This window comes from Cnephaeus nilssonii, assembly GCF_951640355.1.
Source record: "Cnephaeus nilssonii genome assembly, chromosome: 8".
NCBI lineage: Eukaryota > Metazoa > Chordata > Mammalia > Chiroptera > Vespertilionidae > Cnephaeus > Cnephaeus nilssonii.
In genome coordinates this window covers 21,264,595-21,282,995 of record NC_137079.1, presented here as the reverse complement: position 1 = coordinate 21,282,995, position 18,401 = coordinate 21,264,595, and the positions used below count along the sequence as shown (strand labels likewise).

The window sequence follows — 18,401 nt, the reverse complement described above, 5'->3', positions numbered from 1 at the left end:
TAGATAACATTCTTTTTGGTAGATCTGTTCTTCTGTTTTCCTGCAGGGCCATGTCAGAGATGCCTTCTGAAGGTGATCACCAAACGATACTGGTGAGCCAGCACATGAACCCTCCGCTGACATGTCCTGCACACAGAAATCAAGGCTTAAACCATCACTTGTAACTAGCGTGGACCAGTGCTGGCAATCCGTGCAGGATGAGGAATATCACACACGATTAATAAACACATCTACAGAGAGAATCTGTTGGGCGGACTGACAGCCAGATCCGCGAGCCAATACTGAATCAACAATTAAAAGAACAGTTCCAACTCAGTTAAGTCAGAGCCAAGAGAGATTCAGTTATATTTAAATCAAAAATCTCCACCGCAGGGGTTTATCAGCTGTTCAGCTCAGAATGTTGGATGTTTCTCTTGGAAGCTTAACTGATATAGCCAAGTGCATCTGAGTTCTGTGTGGCTGTGCAGCTGCTAAGCCAGGGTTGGTGTGCCTGTAATCTGTGGTGTGGAAGCCACAGCAATTTAGATGAACCCAAGCCCTGGGAGTTTCAATAAGTCACTCTTTCACTCGCTGTACTTACTGTGCTGAATGTTAGGTGGCTCCCAGAGAAGATCGCGGCTCCTGAGGATTTTTATTGAGCGGGGGAGCTTAAGAGCTGTGCCGCACAATGAAAGAGGCCATAGATTCTGGAACTGAAGCTAAATTGCAATAAGATCGCTGGGTGTACCTCAATAGCACCTGTAGGCAGGTGTTTATCCTGCGGGGTTCTAAACTACCCAATGAAGGAGAAATGGACACGCTCTGTTTTACTAGCACTTATGTGAAAAATCGCCCACGGTGCTGGTGTACTTTCTAGGTGCCCACAGTTGACTAAAAGCAAGAGACGTGACCGAGGGTGGCATTTCTGCCCACAGAGACTGTAGCGTCAGCAGTTAGGATTTGGGAAACATGGCAAAGGATTACCAGGAGAAGCTGTTGTTGTAGTGATTCTGCTTGTGTCGTTTTATGAAGTTCTGCTTAAAAAACAAAGGCAGTCCACGGTTACGAAGTGAATCAGGATGGTGTGTGTGCTTCTTAGAAGCATTAAAATCGGTGCTGCCTCAGCAGCACTGGGATGGAGTTCGTGATTCCTGCCCATGAGCATTCCTGCTGAATTACAGAACTGTGGTTTTTTATGGGGAGGCCTCCCAGGCTGTGTCACTCCTGCATAATTCAAGATATAAAGACTGCTTATTGCCGCTAAACTGTGTAAGAAGGCACCGGGCAGAGAAAAAGGTCTACGCCTTCATTATGTTAATTTAGAACTCATGCATTTCCTTTTCTTATGTGTTTTCTTCTGTACATTTTTACTATTGATTGATTGATTGATTACTAGCCTTCTAATTTTCCCTCCCAACTGCCCTCCCCCTTGATCCATTTGCATCTTCTCCCCCAATTTGAGAAACCCTAGGCACAGTATGACAATATTATGTTTTTGGGGGAAAAATAAAGAATGTAATTTCCTACCAGGAAAAAAAAAAAAAGGAGGAGGGTAAAGAAATGGTCTGTTAACAGTGTCTCTCCATCCCATCAAAGTCTGTTCAAAGTCCTCGCTACTGATACCGAGCAACTCGGCCAAACAATCTCTAGAACTTGAACACGATGCAGATTCCAATGTCACAAAATAACAGGGTTTAATTGCCATTGAGGAACAATAAGGCTAGACATAGTATCATAGAATGAGCACAAAACAGAGGAGAAGTAATAGGTGTGCATGTATTCACATATGGCCTTCTCTTACCCTGACACCCTAACACTCGTCACTGAATGTGTGTGAAAGGAGATGGTGGGCCAGTTAAGGACAGGCATGCTATCTCCCTCAGCTTGTGCTCAGCATGCAATGTCCAGCACATAGAGAAGCTTCATCAGAGTTGAAAAGAACAGGCTTAGCCCTGGCCGGTTTGGCTCAGCAGTTATAGCATCGGCCTGTGGACTGAAGGGTCGTGGGTTCAATTCTGATCAAGGCCACACACCTTGGTTGCAGGCTTGATCCACATCCCCAGCTGGGGCACATGCAGGAGTCAACCATTTGACACATCGATGTTTCTCTGTGTCTCTCCTCCTCCCTTCTACTCTCTAAAAATCAATGGAAAACATATCCTCGGATGAGGATTAACAAAAAAACAAAGAGAGAGAGTACAGGCTCAGAAGCCAGGCTGTTTGAGTTTAATTACCTACTCAATCACTCAATAACTGTACTCTTAAGTAAGCTACTTAATCTGTCTGTGCCTCAGTTTCCATAATTATAAAACTGGCATATCATTAGTACCCATTGAAAGGACTGGTAAGAGAGGATTCAGTGAACAGTGCCTGGCATAGAAAGTATATGGAATAAATGTTAGTACATAGCAGTATGTGTGTGTGTGTGTGTGTGTGTGTGTGTGTGTGTGTATATATATATATATATATATATATATATACACACACACTCAGTGGCCAGATTTTTATGATCTCTGAACACATAATAATTTGGCCACTCAGTGTATATTCTATATAATAAAAGGCTAATATGCAAATTGTCCCCTCGACCAGGAGTTCAACCAGCAGGCAGGCCGGCGAACCGCCCATGTCCCCTCCCCCTGGCCAGGCTGGGCGGACCCCACCCATGCACTAATTCATGCACCGAGCCTCTAATATATATATATATATATATATATATATATATATATATATATATATATATATATATATACTGAGTGGCCAGATTATTATGTATTCAGAGATCATAATAATCTGGCCACTCAGTGTGTGTGTGTGTGTGTGGTGTGTGTGTGTGTGTGTGTGTGTGTGTGTGTATACATATCCTATCTAATCCTATCTAATAGAAGAGTAATATGCAATGACCATCACTCCAAGACACAAGATGGCTGCCCCCATGTGGACACAAGATGGCCACCACAAGATGGCGTGCAGGGGAGGGCAGTTGTGGGCAGTTAGGGGTGACCAGGCCAGCAGAGGAAGGCAGTTGGGCCTGACCAGGCTGGCAAGGGGGCAGTTGGGGGAACCCAGGCCTGCAAGGGAGGGCAGTTGGCGGGGGGACCAGGCCTGCAGTGGAGGGCAGTTGTGGGTAATCAGGCCAGCAGGGAGGGCAGTTAGCGGTGACTGGGCCAGCAGAGGAGGGCAGTTGGGGGAGACCAGGCCAGCAGGGGAGGGCAGTTGTGGGGAGGACCAGGCCTGCAGGGGAGGACAGTTGGGGGGGGGGCCCAGGCCTGCAGGGGAGGGCAGTTGCGGAGGGACCAGGCCTGCAGGGGAGGGCAGTTAAGGGTGACCAGGCCAGCAGGGGAGCAGTTAGGCGTCGATCAGGCTGGCAGGGGAATGGTTAGGGGGTTATCAGTCTGGCAGGCAGAAGCGGTTGGGGGAATCAGGCAGAGGCAAGTGAGCAGTTTGGAGCCAGCAGTCCTAGATTGTTTTCTGATGGTCTTAGGCTCTACAGCAGCGATTCTCAACCTGTGTGTCACGACCCACAGGTTGAGAACCACTAGCAGGGTCACCTAAGACCACTGGAAAACACAAATATCTACATTATGATTCATTAACAGTAGCAAAATTACAGTTATGAAGTAGCAACGAAAATAATTTTATGGTAGGGGGTCACCACAACATGAGGAACTGTATTAAAGGGTTGCGGCATTAGAAAGGTTGAGAACCACTGGCTTAGAGAGATGGGAGAGAATGTTGTCCTTATTTGAGCAGTCCACTCCCATTAAATTAGTTACTTCTGAGAAAGAGAGATGAGTGTCAGCTGGGATGGCCCTGGAAGAAGTCAAGGACTAGCTGGGTTTAAACGGACCCTCCAAGGCTGTGTAAAGTACAGGTAGATGGAGGAGGCCAAGGACATTCCAAGCAAGGAGAAATGAAGAGGACGCAGAGACAGCGCTGTAAGGAACACAGTCAGAGTGGAGTGTGTGGAGCTGTTAGCAGAGTACATAGAAAAAGTAAAGGGTAGGCAAGACCAGCAGCCAACAATCTCACTAATCTCATCTGGGGCCTCAACCCTTGCTTTGAAAAGTGTACAGTAGTACCCTCTTCTCTATGGGGCATATGTTCTAAGACCCTCAGTGGGTGCCTGAAACTGCGAATAGTCCCAAACTGTATATAAATTATGTTATTTTTCCTATATATACATGCCTATGATAAAGTTAAATTTATAAATTAGACACCATAAAAGCTTAACAATAACTACTAATAAAATAGAACAGTTATAACAATATACTGTGATAAAAGTTATGTGAATGTGGTCTCTCTCTCTCAAAATATCCTAACTCCCCTGTACTTACTCTCTTACTGTGATGATGTGATCTGATACAATGCCTATGTGATGAGATAGTGTGAGGTACTCAGATTGCCACACAATTGGAAAGGTAAAGATTATTTATCTGGAATTTTCCATTTATTATTTTTAAACCCTGGTTGACTGTGAGTAACTGAAACAATGAAAAGTAAAATAGCGGATAAGGGGGACCACTGTAATTCTATCTTCCATGTTTTCACCCCCTCCAGGAATATAGAACAGTAAGAAAAAGGAAAATAAATACAAATCAGGAACTTTAGATATTTTCTATCCTTCCCTTCCGCAGTAAGGAACTAGAGCTTCCTAGATATGGATGGGATAAAAATTAGCACATTAATAAAATTTACTTATGGACCAGTATTAATGACGATGGTATTTGGGCTGTAGACATTCACTTTTTAAATAACTTATATTAACCTCATTTCCCATCTCCCTTACGATAGCAAATTTTTTAGCAGAAATGTTTTTAGAGAAGTAATTTACTGGCACTTAATTACTAGTATTTAAGCAATTCAATATTCTCTTTTCTTAAGAGTCCATTAGGTTTCTATTACAATATTATACATTCGAATGAAATGTGGCTTTCTGCAAAGGTCCTCATTGTCAGTCTCCTCAAGGCAAAGTTTATCTGGACTATTAGACACTCTCTTGGCTTTGGCTACACCAAATTAGATTAATTATTTATACCCGAGGTCCGCTGCTTCAGAACGTGGGTGCCTCACTTAACATTTCCCCGGTGAATTATTAAGAGTCTTAGTTTTTAAATAAAATCCTCATTTCATAGTCTGTTTGATTGAGGTTAAACACAATAGTCTAGCAATTCTTGTATTAAACAGTTCAATGTCATAAGATTCTCTCCTGGGTTTCATGCCAATGAACACATTTGAAACAAAGGAGCCTTTCATCAAGAATACCCTCCCAGGGAAGAAGGGCAAAGGACGTCTGACCTGCAAACTGTCTGGCATCGGTCTGGGCGGAATTATTAAAACAAGTCATTGATAGCATGCAGACTGTACTGTTTATATATCAGGGATAAATTAGATGAAAAGGGCCTTAGGAGCGCTCTAGTCTCCTTCCTTATTTTCCAGAAAAAGAAACACAGATTAATATCCCACACATGGCCTTTAGCTCATAGTGACTTGCTTGTTCCAATGGCCACCTTTACATATTGGTCAAAGGCATCCTGAGGTAGTAAGACACGGCACAGGCACTGTTATGGGCAGGATCCTTCATTGCACACAAGAAACTCTGCTCTGGACGATTTCTGCAGGAAAGGACTTTATTAAAAACGAGTGCGCCAAACCTCCAGGAAGGCCAAAGAGCCAGGCCTGGCTTTCGAGCAGCCAGAAACAATGTCCAACGACACTGTAGGGAAGGCGACAGACGCTTAGCAACACCCTTGCAGTTTAAGAAACCCAACCTGGCTCACAACTGTGAGACTTAGGACGGGTGCACGTTCTTCCTGCTGCCAGCAAGAGCTGGCATCTCCACACCGCCCTCTCCAGAGGAGGTTTCCGCACAAACACCGCCTTCCACTGCTCACTCCTCCATCCCATCGTGTGCGGAACACCTGACTAGTGTGGCTGAACCACGAAAATGATGAGAAAAGCATTTTTTTGGCTTTTACCTGAGGGAGGTTAGATTTACAAAGAAATTACCCACACATCAGGAATCATGACAACAACAACATCCACCAAGTCTACCAAGATTAATAGAGCCTCTTAAAAAACAAAAAAACAAAACACACACACTTTGATTTTCACAAGGACATCTAGAAGGGAAATTACTTCCTTCCCCTAAACTCTACATCCTCTTCCCCAATAATTTGGCTTCTAACACTTATATGGCTCTAGCACACTTTATGAAATAGAAAATACATCCTTTTATTCAACTTCTAGACCCCCCCGCCCCCACCCCCCCACCCCCGTTATACAAGCATTCTGACCTAGTGATCCGGCAATGACAAAACTCAGGTGGTGGCCAGCAGAGAGAACCTTCTCCTTACCCATACTGCATTGCTCCAGGTCCATGATCTTTCTGAGTTTCCTAATTCCAGCACAGTTTTGACTTCTTGATGAGATAAAAACGAGAATAGTGTCTGGCGTGTGGTGGCTCAAGGCTAGACTGCCAGTTTCTTAGCTCTGGGGCCTTAGTTCTCAGACACAGAAGTGTTTTGAGGAGCTGTTTACCTTGATGTGAGCAGAATTAGCCTTAGACACTAAGCCTTTATGGCAAGTTTTATTGTCCAAGGCAAATATAACCTGTTAAGATTTACAGACTTTATTAACAGCAATAACCATTTTACAGCCAACATCAGTAAATCAGGGTTTATTGAGAACTCTACAATTTTAATCTGTGGAAAACCATTAAAACGTCGGATTTTCATTGGACATAATTTCTAACTTTTATGAAAGATAGATTTTCCATTTAATTGGGGAGTATAAAATAGTGCAGTGTGGGATAATGAATTGTTTTGAAAGGAGCAAATTGGTTTTAGCTAAACAACAAGTGTCAAATCCTAAAGTTGCTATCTTTAGTTAGAACTGCCCCAAGGTCAAGGTTAAAAGTACCTTTAGTGGCAAATATGTTCCAGTACATCTAGCAATAGGATGAGCTCACAGAATTTAGAAAGGCTTGAATTATTATCCATTCACATTCCAGTATTTTGGAGAAAGAATGTGACCTATTATTTCATCCAAACCAGTATCTAAATGAGTCTGGTGAGACTCTTCAAGTTCATGCACCATTTTTCCAAAGTGTTTTTACTAACAATACTACCATTCATAAGACTCTTTAATGGGACAAGTAAGGTGAATAAACATTGATAGTCACAAGCTTCTGTCAATAACCATTTATTTCTTCCCATGTGCTAGATTATAAGCGAGGGAAGCAGGAAGCTTTTTGGTGAGTGTCTTTGTCCTTTGATGAAATTGAAGGACAAGAACAGAGGGCCCTGGCTGGAGAGGCAGAGCTCATGGGCAGCCCAGGGTAAGGAGGGATGGTCTTAGCAGCATCCTATTCTTCATGGTTCTGAAGACATATTAGATATTGCGAGAGTTTCAGTTTTAATTTGGTTCTCCAACCATAAGAGAGCGCTGCATCTTTTTTTTTTTTTTTTGAGAATCAATGGTTCATGAAACTTTAGAAGAGAAGGAAGAACACAAATCATAGTAATCTCTACTATTTATTTAGTATTAGAAATTGTGCTAAATGTTTTGCATATTCTTGAGGTTGTTTTCTCTTTGACTCACAGCAATCCTAGAAGAAAATTATTGTTGCGATTTTCAGATGAGGAATTTGACGTCCAGAGTGGCTAGTAAATTGCTAGCATTTCTCAGTGCTAGTCAGGGTTTAACCCTGGGCCTGTTTGACTCCAAATTTCATACTTTCCCCCCATTGTGTCACATTAACAATCCTCAGTTCCGTTTCTACCTCGCTGATGTACACCAGGAAAAAGAACCCTGCGATAGACATTACTAAACATTTATCAGAATATATCTGGAGCCCTTCATGACAATGAGGTATGTCTGGGCCATGACCGAATGTAGGAAAATTGTAATGAGGGAATATTACCCTCAGTCCTCTCACCTCCCCTTTTATATGCCCCCTTTTCTGCTCCTCCAGGCCCACATGTCTATAACTGTAGGCATCCTATACTTCTCTCCCCCAGGATAACAGCAAGCCCCAGCTCTTGCCCCCCTCAACTCCAAAAGCCTCTACTCTCAGTTCTCTAGTCTGAGTTTTATCATGAGATTATCTAGTTCCAATAAAGAAACAGAATTTACAGCAGGTTTAGGATTAGCATACTAGTGAGAAGAGATTTTAATCCAAAAACCTCTAATCCTAAGGGTGGACTGCCAGGTATTATAGCAAACATATATGCTATCACTGGCCTATGGCTCCCAAGCTTCAAAAAGGCTCAGGAAAGGAACTAAACCCACAGTCTCATTAAAACACACACACACACACACACACACCCCACAAACTATTAGAGAAAGGAATGATTGGAACTTTAAGGTTAGATTGGCTTCCTAGTGATCTGAGAGCTTGAACAAGTCCCTGTAAAGTGGGCGTGAAAACACGCATAGTTTTTTAGAATCTCATGGCAGTCTTTTGCAAATTAAATTACATAAAGAAACCACTTAACATAGTACCTGGCACCTGGAGGCATTCCATAAATGGTAGCTCTTTCTATTCTTATATAAACCGCCTTCTCTGGTCACATAGATGAGTTAATTGCCAAAAAGTTCTATCTTACAGTAAGAAGACCATTGTGTATGTCTTGTGAAAACAAGACTTGGACTTGCCCCCAACGTGCCTTTCAATGTGCCAAGTAGGAGACCTCCTGTGCCACTGCAGGACAAATCCAACAGCCCTGCCAGCCACAACCCTTTCCAGTGATGGCCCCTCAGCACCCCGCCCCCCCATATACACACACCAGAGGTGGGCAGTGGGGAGGGTGGAGCATGGACTGCTCAGGGAAGATGCATGATACTATTGACAGTGACAGTTACATAACCGATCCATTTCCAAGCACAGTTCCCAATTACTACCAGTCCCAAGAGTCATCCACTGTGGGTTCCTCACAGGACTGTGAAGACAGGACACACAAAGATACACTTTTCAGGAGCTGCAGACCACCTGACAGGCCTTGGCAGACATCTCCACCCCGGGAGACCCTGGCTGTGGAAGGTTATGCAAGTTTGCACTTTCCTTCCCCATCCTTCTCTTCCTCAGCTCTCCGCTCTCTTTCTGCCTTCCCTTCCACAACAACACAGATGGTGGTAATAACTACTGCACGAGCTACTGCTGAGACAAGGAGCTGTAAATACTGGTGCACAGATATAGGTAGGATCAGCTCATAAACAAGTGAAATTCCAAATAACTCAAGTGCTGGGAGCGGGGACGCTTGCCTGCATTAAGATGATGCTATAAATGCCTGCTAGGGCCCCACAATAGCCCATTCCACAGTGTGGTTGAAACACTCTCCATATCCATCTATCACATAAAATATAGGAAACACAGCTTTCCCCCTGCTCCCAGCTCAGAATTTGTGTTTTAAACCACCCTCTAGCCCCAGTTGCTCCTCAGAATCAGAATAGCCCTCTTTAATTTTAGCCAGCCTGACTCGAAAATGTATTCCTAAAACTCATACATGATTAACACGAAAGAGTGATGTGATGTCAAAGGGAGAATGGGAAGTGCGCTGAGGTGATCAGTGCCCCCTGCAATTTCACGTCCACACGGAACCTGTGCATGTGACCTGATCTGGAAATAAGGTCTTTACAGATGGACTGTGGCCTAGAATAGTAACATGAGGCCATACTGAAGCAGGGTTGGCCCTTCGCCAGTTACTGTGTCCTTATAAGAAGAGAGAAATTCAGCCCAGCGGAATGGCTTAGGGGTTGAGCGTCAAACTATGAACCAGGAGGTCATGGTTCAATACCCAGTCAGGACACATGCCAGGTTTCAGGTTGGATCCCCAGTGTGGGGCGTGCAGGAGTCAGCCGGTCAATGATTCTCTCTCATCATTGATGTTTCTATTTCTCTTTCCCTCTCCCTTTCTCCCTGAAATGAATAAAAATAGGTTTTTTAAAAAAGAAGAGAGAAATTCAGACACACAGAGAGGAGAGCACCATGTGAAGACGGAGGTACAGACTGGAGTGATGTGTCTACGCATCACGTACCACCGAAAACCCCTGAGCTAAGAGAGAGGCATGGACAAATTGTCTGCCAGAGCCCACAGGAAGAACCAATCCTGCCTCCACCCCGATTTCTGACTTCTGGCGTCCAGAACTGTGAGAGAATACATTTTTTATTGTGTTAGGCTATCTAGTTTGTAGTAATTTGTCACAGCAGCCCTAGGTAACTAATAGAGAAAGTGAATCCCTACAGTTTGGAAATCTGACAGGAGGGTAGGTACCAGAAAAGAAATTACACTTTCTTTTGGATACGTTTGTACTGAGTCCTCTCTCCCCTGTTCAGCATCTCTCCCAAACATTTTGCCACTGACACTGGTTTGTGTGGCCACTGGAAGTTTTCAGGTCCGCTCTGCTCCTGTGGTGACAGCTGAAAAGCACCCTCAGAAGCTAATGAAGATGGAGAATGAGTTGAGTGAACAGGCGGAACTCATTTGCCTTCAAGAACAGAGGCAAGAAGTGTGGAGGGATGTGCAAAGAGCTGTTTCCAAGCTTCAACTGGGTAAAGCCTTCCGGGTAAAGCCTTGCCCCAGTGGTTGAACAGATAGGAATGCTGCTTCCCAGAGGTCAGCCCATGTCCCCACAGGAACCCCCTCTTCCAACCACAGCCCCGAAGAGCCCTGAAGTCCCGAAATTCCTAATCCCCTGCAGCCTCTGGAAAGCTGAGAGAGAGAGAGAGAGAGAGAGAGAGAGAGAGAGAGAGAGAGAGAGAGAGAGAGGGAGAAGAGGTGTGGGTAGGGGTGTGTGTATACATGCATGCACACTCATGGATGCATTTACACACCAAGGTATAGTTTCCCTCCTTGCAATTATCTTACCAGATTGCACATCCTTTATATTTCTCTCCTTTGTCCTCTCTCTTTTACTCATTTATTTTATTAGTTATGTCTTCAAAGAGCAGGTGGATGTTTTACTCACTTGCTAGTACCAGAATGGGAGAAAAACAACGCCAGTCTAATGGATTTCACAGTTCTGTCTGAGGTAGGCCCTCGTATAACCTCAAATATTCATCAATATAGAAAACTAGTTTTCATTCACAGCCAACGAACAGTTACTGAGTCCCTGGATCTAAGAGCAGTCTCTTATTTGCTGGAGATACAGCAATAGAAAAATAAAGAAAAATGTCCCTCATGAACCTTATATTCTAGTGGAGTAGACAGACAATAAGCAGAGTAAATACAGTAGTGTGTTTATGATAAGAGCTAAGGAGAAATTATAAAGCAGAGAAGGGAGCTTGAAAGTATATGCAGGGGGTGGGTTAGTGAGACTTTCAATCAAGTATCCAGAGCAGGCCTCACTGAGCAGGTGATATTTGAGCAAGCCTAAATGGAGGGGTGAAGCAATTTATTAGCTGCAGAAGAATGTTCTAGCACAGGGGCCATCATGTGCAAAGGCCCTGGGGTACAAGCATGACTGGCACACCCGAGGAGGAGTGAGGAGGCCAGTGTGGCTATAGGGAGGTCAGATGAAGAGTAGCAGAAGATGAGGTCAGAGAGAACAGCAGGCCAGATTACGTGGGGCCACGTAAGGCACCAGGAGAACAGAGACCTTTACCCTGAGTGCTTCGAGGAGCTGTTTAAAGATTTTAAACACAGTTAGCCCTTAAATGGCTGCAAGACCTTTGGTAGGTCATTGATCTGAGCATCAGTTTTCTTGCCTTTAAAATTCAAAGGCTGTGCCAGGTAAATATCAAAGTTCTCTTCCAGCTGTAAAAATTGATTCCTAGACATGTGAGAACGTTAGGTTCCCACCGACAGGGAGCTAATAAAAACGTGACCTTCCTCCCTGTTTCTCTGCCAAAGTTGACAGCGGCGACCTGCCTGAGGCTTGGAAGGCAGCCTTGCTGTTCGCGCAGCCAGTGACACAGGCGAGACATTTATATACGTGAGTGTTTGGGATTTTGAGAGATGGGTAGTGACTGGAGTGAACTGCTGATGCCCAAATTAGACTCCCAGGAGCGCTTAGGGCGTCCCTTAAATGAGGCTGATACGTTCACCTGGGCACCGAACGCCCGGCTGCCTGGCACCTGCTCAGGAGCAAGGTGGTGGCAAATAAAAAAGAAATCAAATATCTTTCTCTTTCACATTAAATAAAAACCTAAAAAAAAAAAATAAGCCTTTTCCTTTCTAATCATTTCATATCATGCGTGGAATATTCGCTTTAATTTTCAAGTCCGTTTGCTTCATTTCTCTGAACCATTAGAACCTTGACTACTGTCCGCCCAGCACGCTTTCTGTCTACGTAGGCCAGAGTGTGTGTCTTTCCGATCCCCTTTATGTTTCCTGCTCCTTTGTCTGCTCAGCTATGAAATCCCACAGCACCTTCAGCTAAAACGGGAAGCAGAGGCTCCTTTTGTTTGCTTTTGTTTATTTGACTCTTTAAAATCCCTCTTCTTCTCAGTGACTAAACCGGAGCTCGAAGGACAGCTCCCCAGCTTCCCAGAGAAGAGCCACACTGTGCAAGGCTCCACTCAGGCCCGTGTTTATGAACTTGCCGGTCTACTAAGCACTCCGGGTATTTCTGACGCGCCAGCCTCCGCCAACACTGCCTTAGTCACTGTATTCCTAGCCTCTCAGACCATCTTTAACAGCGACTGGAAGGTTCAGGAGGCCCTCCTGTTATCATAGTGTCCTATTACTGACAATTATATTCAAAGAACATGGCAGAACATGCAAAAAATAAAGTCCTCACTGAGAAGAAAGAATAACAGATTGCAGTCGTGTGGCTTCAGCCCCTTTTACACCATGTCAGCACAGTGCCCAAAACCTAACGAAGGCTCACTGATGTTCCAGGAGCCAGTGAAGAATGAGCACACGCAAACACACTGAATGTGGACACTCCTTCCCTGGACACTCACTCACACGGTCTTGCTGGTTAGAGCTCAGATCGGTCTGTTAACCATGTGCACATCAGCGTGCCCAAGGTGACCGGCGGAGGACACAGAGGGTGCCACCTACATGATCTGAGGCCAACAAAGCAAGAACACAGACCAAATCCTACCCAGGCTGCCTAGCAAGAGCTCAGTGTCAACAAGAAAGTAGACGAGAGGCAATTTCCTCTTCCAACTTATTGCCTTCATTATTTCTTCACCACCTTTATCATTTGGGTTCAGAGGGCAAGGATGCCAGACACAGGCTTTCACTCCACATGGATGAGCACACAGGACTCCGCCCTCCCTCTTGGGAACAGGCCTGTCCCAGGCGCCTCTCACCTCGGCAGCAGGGACTCCCTCCGGCGGCCGGCAGTGCAGCACAATCATGCCTTCAATGGGAACCTCCCTTCCCTGTGGATCTTGTTCGAAGTTCTTCCGTAAATCTGCAAAGAAGTGGGAGATATAGGACACTTAGCTCCAGGGGCAGAATTACTCACATTTGCTCCAAATACAGTAAAAACATGAGCTTACTGTCACGACCTAGATACACACACAAAACTCATTGTTTCAGGAGTTCCAGAATGCCAGAATCATTTCCCCAAATATGCACAAGCACATTTAAAATAAACCTTAACAAAACTGTGCTTAATGCTTGATATTGATAAGAGGATAAAAGATTTACTGGGGAGCCGGAAAAACAAAACTCATTTCATGAGTCTTTGCCGGCATTATCTGCTTAGCAACAGATGAAACACTTGGCCCAATAAATTGCCATCCACAGCTATTATGCAGCTGAGATGTGTGTGATATTTTTTTTTATTAACTAAAGAATACATTATTAATCTATAACCTCTGGCATTTCCTTAACCCTCGAAGGGGCTCTAGAAGATGATAATAGAGTGAGATTACCTATTAGTCTTTTATTTGTAACCAGGGAGAAGGGGCCACATTGAACCACAATAAAATCTATAATCCAGCCAACCAAACACATAATTAAAAATGCAGTGCCCTCTATTCAAACACAAGTGCTGGGTATCTGTGTAGTGCCCTTCAGAGAGGGCTCCAGGCACTTTGCAAACAAGCGGCACTGTTAACCTTTTACACGTGGAAGGGAGACGTGTGAAGAGGGTCATTGGCTGGCCAGCGGTCACAGAGAGCATCGATGCCAGTGAGAAATTCACCACGCTTCCGGACATGCGGTCTGACTGCGCACCAGCAAAGCTTTCTCAGGGAAAAGGACGCATGGGCAGTTCAGAAAGAGCTTCATTTGCATGGCTTTCCACTTGAGCAGATGCTTCATGAACAACAGGGGGACTTGACCTTTGCTTCCATCGAGGTGTCATAACAACACTTGAATAGTTTTACAGCGCCAGCTGAATTCTTGCAGTCACTTGAAAGCCCGGCATAGGAGTGCACAGACAGTTTTACAAGTCCTTCTCCATGTAAATGATCCCCCTCCCTCCCTGACAATGTATTTTTTCTTCAATTGAGTATCTCAAATTACAGGCTGTGGATTTATTGATTTAATTTTCTTCAGTGCTTACAATAACATGAAATATGTTCCCTGTAAAGAGCAGAGCTCCAGAATCAGTTACATCTTTATAAATTTTATAAATACATTAAACTTGCTTTTAGCAAGTCAAAAACACTCGATGAATAACAAGCATAGCAATCCATGTATTCACTTGCTTTTGAATTTTACTCTTAATGTTTTCCCTCCCAGAGGCAACCAATGTCTTCTGTCAGTGGCGCTGTATATTCTGAGATCTGCATGAGTGTATAGGAGGCACAAGATCCTCAAAAAGGCTTGTACTGCAGGCAAATGGCAGGACCCATCTTCTTATTTCTCTGCTATCCCCATATGGTAAGGCCAGCTTCCTTCTGTTGGAGATCCATATATTGTCACAGCCTTTATGATTCAGATTTCTCATTTTAAGTGTGATGAAGGTCACATAACTGATGACAAAACTGTGAATGAAGGGATTGCGCGTAAACTCCAGATTTAAAAGAATCTCACGTTTCCTCCACACTCTTACTACAAACTCTCCTTTGCTCTCCCAACAAGATATCTTTGAGCCAAAAATCCCTTCTCCACATGACTCATTTATTTATTAGAAATATACAGAAATTAGTCTAAATTAGAGAGTGAGTGACTAACACAAGACATCAGTTTGCTAATGGAAAGGATTGTTGTTTTTGTGGCGAATTTTGTTTGCTGTGTTTGTCACTTTTTTCATCTCTTTGATTGCATGATTTCTTAAAGGAATTCTTGCTCAGTGGTGCTAAATAAAGAATGCAGGTTGACAACGCCAGGTAATTAACCCGATGAAGCACAGAAAACCAATCGTTCAATAAACAGATAATTACTAGTAAATATGTATATAAAAAGGAAAGCCCTGTATTGACTATGGGATATAGGAACGGGTATTATCTATAAACAAGAAACTTTAAGACCTTTCTAGTAGATCCCATACAACCAAGATCATTTAAAGAAAGGATCTACCCAACCTCTTGCTCTTCCCAATTGACCTTTGAAATAACTGGAAGAGTTCCAACAAGAAGCATATCAACACCTCTCAATGTGGAGATTCAAAGATTAAATGAAGTAGGGGGATAGAGAACAACTGGGGTGTCATATATCTGGTCCAGCTCCTAACAGGCAGCCATTCAGGAACCAAGTATCACACCAAGTGAAAACCCCAAGTACTACGAAGGTCTGGCTTGCACCTAACACTGGTGGCAGGGACACTGACATTCTGGACTCCCAAAGAGGGCAAATATACCAGACAAATTTCAGCTAGATACTGAATATAATCCAAATTATGGAAATAAACTCTTAGACTCAGAGGTAAATGCTTCCAACCCTCTCTCTGATTCCCACCAAAGGACATCCAACCTAATGGGCTTCTGAATTGGCAAACTAAAGACTTTTATCACCTATCTTAGTTCCACGGCTTGAAAGATTCAGATGGGAACCTTCTATGCAACTTCTTATAGTACGGAAAACATCCCCAGCCACATAAAAAGGATTATAATAAAACTAGAAGCCCAATGCATGAAGATTCGTGCTAGAATGGGCTTTCCTTTCCTTGGCTGCCAGCACCACCTTCCCACTCCGGCCAAGCCCCTTTCCGCTCAGGCCCCAGAGCTGCCTCTTTCCGCTCTGGCCCTCCTTCCAACGCTGCCCAGAGGCCCTGAGAGACCGGGGATGGGGCAAGCATCCCGCCCCCGTCACTCGGCGCCTGTGTATGCAAATTAACTGCCATCTTTGTTGGGTTAATTTGCATACCACTCCTGATTGGGTGGTGGTGTAGCGGAGGTATGGTCAATTTACATGTTTGTCTATTATTAGGTAAGATGGAGAAGACAGCCTGGCTAGTGTGGCTCAGTGGTTGAGCATTGACCTATGAACCAGGAGGTCAGGGTTCAATTCCCTATCAGGGCACATGCCTGGGTTTAGGGCTGGATCCCCAGTGGGGGGCGTGCAGAAGGAAGCTGAGCAATGATTCTCTCTCATCATTGATGTTTCCATCTCTCTCTCCCTCTTCCTTCCTCTCTGAAATAAATAAAAATATATTTTTAAAAATAAAGGAGACAATTCATAGAACTGAAATTAAATGGCTTCCTCTTAAGATACAAAACAAGAGACATTTTAGATAATTTGTAATTTAAGTTCTTTAAAGTTAAAAGGAAATAGCAACTGAGAATCTAGAATAGGGAGTTATAAATAGGATAACATCTGACATCAAGGAAATTGACACTATGCAGGAAAAAATATATACAATCAAAACTGCTGAATTAGTAATATATCTGTCATAGAGACGGTAAACAGCATGCTGAATATTGCAGAAATCTGAACTAATAACACAGAAGACAGGTGTAAAACATAGCACAGCAGTTGTTTTAACAGAAAATACTAATGTAAATAATCGGAGAATAAAAAGGTCAAAGGGGAACTGTGGGAAGCAGGTCCCACCCTAGAAGTGGGGGGGAGATTCAGGAACAAAGGGTGAGGTTGGGGTTATAGCATTTTGAAGCTTAGAGAGATATCAAATGTCTAAGGAGAGGACGGTGAGTACTGGTTCCTTAGGACTTAAGGAGTCGCGACCCAGACCTCCGAAGAAGGATTGCTCACCAGACTAGTGCTGGCATCTCGAGGGGGCATCATTAAGCTGGTTCTGCAAGCATATGAAAAAAAAAAAAAAAAAAAGCTGGAAATAAGAGTCAACTGGCACTTCCCAGATGAAGAAATTCTGCTAGGATGATGCTGACAGGGACAAACAATGAGCAGGAAGAAGTATCCTTGCCTCCCTCTTCCTGTGGCCAGTCTCCTCTGGTGCTCCTATTGGTGGATCTGGCCAGGGAGTCCCAGCCCAAGTGTCACAAATTATGGACCAGTGGTTAGAGCGATGGGAGGCAATAGCTTGGGAACCAAGAAATTCCAGTTTAGGAAATTCCCTCTAGTACAGCTCTTATAATTGCTTACCCCATTTGTTTTCCTCACTAGATCTGGTTCTATGAAGGTGGGTTTATATCTGAAATGCTCCCCCTTAAATCTCCAGTGCCTACTGAATATCAGGTACAGGGCAGGTCCTTAACAAATACATGCTGAATAAGTAAGCTAAGAGAAAAATAGCACAATGTTAATGATGAAGAAAAGATGAAATGATTAACAAGAGATAATGCTGAGATAGGGAAATATAATTGAATATAATAGGAATGTTAGAAGACAATAAGCTGAAAGAAATTATAATTAATACATTCATAATAATTAATCCTTGAGCTAAAAAATAGACTTGTGTTTTCAAAAGAGGTCATTGGATACATGGCAAAATCATTTTAAAAAGATACTAGATATGTCATAGTTGAAAATTTGAATTTTGACATAATTAAGGAAATTTTAAATAATTATTTTACAAGTTTATTTGTAGTAAATAAGCAGAAGTAACTAAAACTTTCATGAATAGGAAGAATTAACATTGTTAAAATGTCCATGCTACCCAAAGCCATGTATAGATTCAATGCAATCTCTATCAAAATTTCAATTTTTCACAGAAATTTTAAAAAATCCTAAAATTCACATGGAACCCACAAAAGACCCTGAGGAGCAAAAACAATCTTGAGAAAAAACAAAGCTGAAAGCTTCACACGTCCTGATTTCAAACTTTATTACAAAAGTTTAGTAATCAACAGAGTATGGTACCGGCATAGAAACAATATAGACCAATGAAACAGAATTAAGAGTCCAGAAATTAACCATCAAATATACAATCAAGTAATATTTGACAAGGGGACCAAGTATATTAAATAATGAAAGAGTTGTCTCTTCAATAAATTATGCTGGAAAAGCTGGATATACATATGTAAAACAATGAACTTGGGCCCCTAGCTTACATCATTCATAAAAATTAACTCAAAATGAATTAAAGGCTTAACTGTAAGAACTAAAACCATAAAGCTCATAGAAGAAAACATAGGGGAAAAGCTCTTTGACATTGGT

At 43.1% G+C, this 18,401-nt stretch overlaps 1 protein-coding gene across 3 annotated transcripts in view; it reads right to left on the bottom strand.

Moving 5' to 3' along the window:
* UNC5D (unc-5 netrin receptor D) overlaps positions 1–18,401 on the bottom strand; it is a gene marked incomplete at both ends in the record, with an annotated part of 503,620 nt that overhangs the window by 167,480 nt on the left and 317,739 nt on the right. For all 3 annotated transcript variants that reach the window (XM_079779640.1, XM_079779639.1, XM_079779641.1), the window contains one exon: positions 13,241–13,344. In XM_079779640.1, the coding sequence (XP_079635766.1) occupies positions 13,241–13,344 (104 nt within the window). The remainder of the gene's footprint in view (positions 1–13,240; positions 13,345–18,401) is intronic.